This window comes from Dreissena polymorpha, chromosome 8 (genome assembly GCF_020536995.1).
Source record: "Dreissena polymorpha isolate Duluth1 chromosome 8, UMN_Dpol_1.0, whole genome shotgun sequence".
NCBI classification, from domain to species: domain Eukaryota; kingdom Metazoa; phylum Mollusca; class Bivalvia; order Myida; family Dreissenidae; genus Dreissena; species Dreissena polymorpha.
Window position 1 is genome coordinate 11,951,829 of NC_068362.1, and position 8,261 is coordinate 11,960,089.

General features: G+C 38.1%; 1 protein-coding gene across 1 annotated transcript in view; it reads right to left on the reverse strand.

The window, feature by feature from the left end:
- The window catches only part of LOC127842381 (uncharacterized), a 46,373-nt gene extending 38,939 nt beyond the window's left edge, over positions 1-7,434 (reverse strand). Inside the window, exon 1 of the mRNA XM_052371855.1 lies at positions 6,947-7,434. Coding sequence (XP_052227815.1) covers positions 6,947-7,284 — 338 coding nt within the window. The 5' untranslated portion in view covers positions 7,285-7,434. The remainder of the gene's footprint in view (positions 1-6,946) is intronic.
- Positions 7,435-8,261: the final 827 nt, after the last annotated feature.

Below are 8,261 nucleotides of genomic sequence, written 5' to 3' on the forward strand. Positions count from 1 at the left end.
CCTAGTGACCTAGTCTACAGTTTTCAAATCTGCTGAGATATCATTGGAACAAATACTCTCACGAGGATTATACAATCAGTGTGTACTTTCATCAGAGTTTTATTTAGTTTGACCTTGTGAGTTAGTTTTTCACCCTACCCAGTTATGATCTAGTCTGAGATATGAGTGGGACAAATATTACTAAGTGTCATGAAAACAATGTGAAATAAATGTCAACTTCAAGTTGAAATATGTTAACAAACCTATTCATCAATTTCACGTTATGGTCTAGTTTTACATCCAACAGGACCAGTTTTGAATTCCACTGATATCATTGGAACAAATGTTTTACCAAGTTTCATGAAGATTTGACAATACATGTGAGTAATGTGATTCGTACAAACAAATGATTTGTTTTTACCAATAATATGCATATTGTAAGTTTGTATTAATTTGTATAAAATATATGCATAATGTTATATCCCCTGACATGGACTTCAATACGAAAGTATGTTTGCTGTGATAGACCACGAAAATGTTTAAGTGATTACATGTATATCTTGTATTGATCTGGCAAACATGGTTGTCGGACTGAATGTCTGATACAGTATTACTCTTCTTGAGCTTTCAGGACGTATGAAAGATTTTAATAGGATTAATGTTGTTACTAAGTTTCATTTGACAATTAATGTGGCCTCTTGAGTGTGAACAGGCTTCTTTTAAATTGTGTCTTACAAACTATTTGTTTGAACCAGACATGACCAAGTTTTAAATATATCAGGTTTATAATTTGGACACATGTTCTGACAAAGAGTTTCATAACAAAATGGGCAATAAATGTGTCCTCTAGAGTGTTCACAAGATTGTTCTTTCATGTAACCTAGTTTTTACCTCACACGACCAGACTTAACTCGTGGCCGAGATATCATTATGACAAAATGTTTGATGACGAACAAGGGGCGACAAAAGATGGACAAAATTTGATCACAAAAGTTCACCATGAGAATGTTGTGCTCAGGTGATCTTTTAATGTGATGTGTAGAGTGTTTGCAAGGTATCACCATCGGCATGCCAGAAGCATGTCCCTCTTTCCAGCTATATCATTAGAAAACAAGGGCTGTTTGTAAAACATGCATGCTCCCATATGGGCTGTCAGTTGTAGTGGCAGCCATTGTGTGAATACGTTTTGTGTCACTGTGACCTTGACATTTGACCTAGTGACCTGAAAAATCAAAAGGGATCATCTGCCAGTCATGATCAATGTACCTATGAAGTTTCATGATCCTAGGCGTAAGCAATCTTGAGTTATCATCCGGAAACCATTTTACTGTTTCGAGTCACTGTGACCTTGACCTTTGATATTGTGACCTGAAAAACAATAGGGGTCATCTGCCAGTCATGATCAATGTACCTATGAAGTTTCATGATCCTAGGCCTAAGCATTATTGAGTTATCATCCGGAAACCATTTTACTATTTGGAGTCACTGTGACCTTGACCTTTGACCTAGTGGCCTGTAAATCAATAGGGGTCATCTGCCAGTCATGATCAATGTACCTAGGAAGTTTCTAGATCCTAGTTTCTAGTTCTTGAGTTATCATCTGGACACCATCTGGTGGACGGACCAACAGACAGACCGACGGACGGACCGACATGTGCAAAACAATAATCCCCCTCTTCTTCAAAGGGGGGCATAAAAATATTCTGTAAAAAGTTTAATGAAGATCGGACAAAACCAGGCATTCCAAAAAGTATTTAAAGGTCATAGGACATTGGGTCCTGTTGACTCAATAAAATTGTATGACCGGACTGGGATTCATAAGACCTATACATCACGTCATCAACTCAAATTTATTGACATAATGATAGTTGGAACAAGAGCTGTCATCATAGGATGACATATGCCCCCTATAAACGCTTTGAATTAGAAGTTATGAGCATTTTTAGAAACAAAAACGCAGATTTTGAAACCTAAATGCGGACCCTAAGCTCAAGGTCAAGGTCACAGGGGTCAAAATGTTGAGGCGTATGGAAAGGCCTTGTCCATTTACACATGCATACCAAATATGAAGGTTACATCTGAAGCGACATAGAAGTAATGAGCATTTTTCGAAACCTAAACGCAAAGTGACGGACAGACAGATGGACAGTGCGATCACTATATGCCCTCCTCTGGGGGCATAAAAATGAATTGAAAAATATACACAGCACTGAACAATTCACACTAACAAATCACAACACAATCACAGTATTCTTAAGAACAATATTTAAACCAAAATGAAGTTAAAGACAATGCAAGTTTTCAATTGAAAATTCAGTAATTGTATACTGGCATGCACATTTCTGTGAACACCAATGTTTTCAGATGCTGTTATTTAGGTGTCACAATGACTGAAGAATGTAAATAAATTATTTCTACACAAAAACATCGCCTTTATACTTGAAAGGACTCAACGAAGTACCTCAAACAATTTAACAAATGTTCCTATCAATTACATAATTTTACAGACTAAGTTTTAAAAGCAATTCTAGGAATTTACAATATTTCAATGACATACATTTCCCGGTCTGGAAATTATATGAAAACTCAGAATTAAACTACAACAAGGGCTGTTTGTAAAACATGCATGCCCCCCATATGGGCTGTCAGTTGTAGTGGCAGCCATTGTGTGAATACGTTTTTTGTTACTGTGACCTTGACCTTTGACCTAATGTAAGTTATCATCCCGAAACCATTGTACTAAGGGTGTCACGGTACTCCATGGGACGGTATATCGTAATAGTCTCCCCTCAGTACGGTTCACGATATGCCTCCGAGTCAGTACGGTACGCATTTCAAGGGAAGTAACTGTAAATTGCCCAAAAAATGGCGGAAGTTTAATTGAAATCATCTCCAGCGAGCTTCTAATAAAAAATATGAAAGAATTTTGTGTTATCAGTAAGAAAGTGGTAGGTGTTTATTTCGTATAAACATTTGCTTTATATCAAGACTTTAGTCTCTACGAATTTCCTAAGCAGGAGCTGTAATTTTATGATTCCGCTGAGAATTTTGCAAATTCTTTGAAACCATTAAAATTAAATTTCAACCACTCAAAAATGTGCTGTGTCGCCTACGTCACGAAACAAGGTGCAATATTTGACTGGTTCTAAGAATTGTGCTTGGAGTTTTGTTACCAGGGGTTTTTATCTGACTTTGGGGAAAGGGCCTGGCCTTTTTGAGGGGAAAAAAAATCGCGCGAAATGCCGGATTTTGGGGAAAAAATCACGCGTAACGCCGGATTTTGGGGAAAATAAGGAAAGTCTTCAATAATCAATTTAACTTATTTTGCTGTTTTTAAAACAAATTCAAGGCAACATATTTTCTACACTGGATCAGGTTAACTTATGTATTAAAAGTTAAAAAAAAAATTAAGTCTGGGGGAAAATTTACCTGCTGAGGGGAAAAAAAATCCGAGGGGAAAGGGCCGTTTTTCGGCGGGTCCAAAAGAAGGAAAAAAAGCCCTGTGTTACCGCACAAGCAAAGATTGGCACAAACCAGTTTGACTAGTTAGTAAACACGTTTTATTGTTACCTTAAATAATCTATCGCAGTAAAAGAAACTTAAAGCAGTCCGTATGTTTCAAACATATTCATAATTTCGTCTTCATATTTAATCAAAGTTTTAGATATGTAAACAATAATAACTTATTGTCAATTCGTGTACTTTCATGACATTATATGGTATTTTGTATATTGTATGACACATATGTAGAGGTCTTTAAATTAAATTTAAAAATAGTTTTAAATGGTTTGTATGTTGTTTCCATCTGACGATACGTATCGCGATACGTATTGTATCGTACACACTGTACCGTGATACGTATCGTATCGTAAGGTGAGCGTATCGTGAACCCCTTACATTGTACTATTTTGAGTCACTGTGACCTTGACCTTTGACCTAGTGACCTGAAAATCAATAGGGATCATCTGCCAGTCATGATCATGGGGGGAGTGAGAGGGGGGTATAATGTGGGGTGGGGTTATTTATTAGATGTTTAAAAAAAATAAAAAAAATTGGGGAGGGGGGGGGGCCGGGGGGTAGGGGGGATAGGGGGAAGTGAGAGGGGGTATAATGTGGGGGTGTGGTAATTAATGGTTAAAAAAAAAAATTGGGGGTGTGGGGCCGGGGGGAGCGTAGGGGGGGTGAGAGGGGGGTATAATGTGGGGGTGTGGTAATTTATAAGATGTTTAAAAAAAAATTGGGGGGCCGGGGGGGGGGTAGGGAGGTTGGAGGGTGGTTGGGGGGTGGTAATTTATTAGATGTTTAAAAAAAAATTGCGGGGGGTGTGGGTAGGGGTGGAAGGGGGGAGTGAGAGGGGGGTATAATGTGGTGTGTGGTAATTTAAAAAAAAAATTGGGGGGGGGTGTGGGGGTAGGGGGGGGTGGGGATGAGAGGGGGTATAATGTGGGGTGGGGTAATTTATTAGATGTTTAAAAAAATATTTTGGGGGGGGGCGGGTGGGGGTGGGGGGTGGGGGTGGAGATTAGGGGGGGGGTTGGCGGGAGTGAGAGGGGGTATAATGTGGTGTGTGGTAATTTATTAGATGTTTAAAAAAGTATGGGGGTGGGGATGGGGGGGGGTAGGGGAGTGGGGGTGAAAGGGGGTATAATTTGGGGGTGTGGTAATTTATAAATGTTTAAAAAATTGGGGGGTGGGGGTGGGGGGTGGAGGAGTAGGGGGGGTAGGTGTGAATGAGAGGGGGGTATAATGTGGGGTGTGGTAATTTATTAGATGTTTAAAAAAAATATAAATAAAAATGGGGGGGAGTGGGGGGGTAGGGGGAGTGAGAGGGGGGGTATAATGTGGGGTGTGGTAATTTATTAGATGTTTAAAACAAACAAAAAATTGGGGGGGGAGTGGGGGTGAGGGGGGGTATAATGTGGGGTGTGGTAATGGGTGAGGTTGGGGGGGGGGGAGGGATTCTGGTATGAGGGGGGGTTTGTTTGGGTGGAATCCATTGTGGTATTCAGGTTAAGTGTTGTTTTGTCAAAGTAACAAGGGCTGTTTGTAAAACATGCATGTCCCCCATATGGGCTGTCCGTTGTACTGGCAGCCATTGTGTGAATACGACTTTTGTCACTGTGACCTTGACCTTTGACCTAGTGACCTGAAAATCAATAGGGGTCATCTTCAAGTCACGATCAATGTACCTATGAAGTGTCATGATCCTAGGCAAAAGCGTTCTTGAGTTATCATCCGAAAATCATTTTACTATTTCGGGTCACCGTGACCTTGACCTTTGACCTTGTGACCTCAAAATCAATAGGGGTCATCTGCGACTCATGATCAGTCTACCTATGAAGTTTCATGATCCTAGGCGTATGCGTTCTTGAGTTATCATCCGAAAATCATTTTACTATTTCGGATCACCGTGACCTTGACCTTTGACCTAGTGACCTCAAAATCAATAGGGGTCATTTGCGAGTCATAATCAATCTACCCATGAAGTTTCATGATCCTAGGCGTATGCGTTCTTGAGTTATCATCCGGAAACTATTTTACTATTTCGCGTCACCGTGACCTTGACCTTTGACCTAGTGACCTCAAAATCAATAGGGGTCATCTGCGAGTCATGATCAATGTACCTATAAAGTTTCATGATACTAGGCCCAAGCGTTCTTGAGTTATCATCCGGAAACCACCTGGTGGACGGACCGACCGACAAGTGCAAAGCAATATACCCCCTCTTCTTCGAACGGGGGCATAAATAACAACAAACCAACCACAAAGATATAACCATCAATGAAAAAGCACTATTAAGCGTAAATTAATATCAACACCAACTGTAAATACCCAAATACAACGATCTGAGTAGCAGAACGTGTTTTGGTTTAACAGTAAAACCTATTGACACATTTACTCGCATAGGAGAAAGTGTTCGGTGCGCATGTGCAGTAACATTGCATGACTATTAACATAAAAACGAGGTAATTTGTACTGCTTATATTTCATTCAAGCTCGCTTTTAGTTTCATGTTTTAATTCTATGAAATAAAGAAACTTTTGCTCTTTAATTATTTACTGGACATTTGGACCGACAACAAAGCATTTTCCATCGGACCTGTTTAAGAAACGTTGGTCAGGTACGATGGTTCGGCACATATAAGAATGTATGCGAACAATGCTTTTGTTGTATAGAGTTGAAAAACAGGTTTTTTTTCAATTTGACTATGTGACCTACATTACATCTCACATAGACCAGTTTCAAATTTGGCAGAAAATCATTGAGGCAATTTATGTTCTTACCAAGTCCCATGAATATCGGGCAATACATGTGGCGCCTCTATAGTTTTCATTAGCTTATTGTTGAACAGACAACGAACGATCAACATAAAGAGATCAGGCTGAGTAAAGCTCTTCATGAGCAGGTTAAGCTCAAGTGAGTTAAAAAATGCAGACTCAAAGATTCAGCCATCACGTGTGACGTATCCTTCATACATGTAAATTGGGTAAAGGAATACATGCATCAGACATTATACAGGCAGGTTGATTTAAGGTTTTTCTGAAACAAAGCTCGCATTGCCGCATTGGAGTCATTACATTATTTATGAGAAATTTACTGTTTATTAACTGTTGATTGTCACAGCTTTGGGTCCATCATGATTATTGCATTTACCATTTTGACTTGAAACAACAAAGAAAGAGTTTATAATTTAGTCATTTCAGAGAAAGACTTTTTACACTATGTTTTTTGCTGAAATATGGCCAATAGCTTGTAATCCATATACTTGAACCATTGAAGAGTTATTTATTAACAAACACAAATTAACAAATTAAAGCTGAACAACAAATTGTTCACATGCACTGATTTGGAAATACTTATATAACTAATATTACAATAATCCAAACAAACTAAAATGGATGATGGTAATTGAATTATACAATGCAGTAATTAAAACTGATATAAAATAAGCAATAATTTTAGCTACCTGTGATTAAGCTCAACACATTTAGAGCAGCACAGATGATTGTGGTCCGGGCAGAACATTGTTAACTTTTCACGCTTGTGTATGATGCATATTAAAAGAGAAGTCTCCATCTTCTTAGAAAGTGGCCACTTCCTTATTTTATCCTTTCCATAAGGATATTTTTTATAAAACCACCAACCATGCTGTCTGTGGGAGTTTATACATGTTCTGCAGAAGTATTTAAGACATTTTTCACAGTAAAAATCTGCATGTATTTCTACAGACCGCTCTGTTTTGCAGATTGTACAACAATAATACATAACCACATCAGAATTTCTAGAAATTCCAGATGTCGCCATTTTGTTAATTCACTTTCAACAAACAAGATTTTACAATCTGAAATAACTTGAAATAGTTATGTCCAAGCATATGTTTTACACACACCCACACAATGTTATTAAACATAGACAAGTGATCTGAAATTTCTAACTGAACAGCACCCAAGTTAACCGTCAAATGGCACTTGTATGATAGAGGTTAACAGTGTTACTATGCATACTGTCACATGACTATTGGGTAATGTGTGTTTTGATTACTTGAGTTTAAACTGTACCAAACAAGCTGTATAGATAAAACCTTTAAACCAAATTATTTAACACACCACATTTTTAATTGCTCTAATAAATGACATGTTATGAACATGGAATTATAATGATAATATTAAGCAGGTTCTTGCATAAACCAATTTTATTACAATATCAGATCCTTTCCCTCATACAGTATTAACAAGAGGGTCATGATGGCCCTGAATCGCTCCACTGTTTTTTATGCGGAAAAAGCGTGCAATGTGCATGGGTTGAAATGTACTCACGCATGTGACTCTTTCTATCCCTCGTCCCACTGGGTTCTTAATATTGGAAAGGTGAGCACTTTTATTAATGGAAAATGTTACTATGGTGTTAACTAAACAGACTAAAAAGCCCGGGAATTGTCGCACAGGTCCTTTGCTTATCGCGTAGGTACATTTATCTCTCCAAAAGATATTGTCGTTTTTTCTATTTCACATATTTTTAGATGCTGAAGATCAAATCTACGCATGTTCTTCAAGATTAATGAAAGTTCCTTCATTCAATCATGAATCTTTTTCCATTAAATTCCAAAAAGTGTATGTAGGTTTCAAAGTTTCTGTTACTTATATACTTCAAGACACTGACATATGCAAAATATCTAATGATGTAGATCACCTGAACTTTACTTCATTCTTGAGGCATTAGTGAGTGTAGCAGGATTGTTAATGTGGCGAAGAAATTGTTAATTGTACAAATAATATATTTGC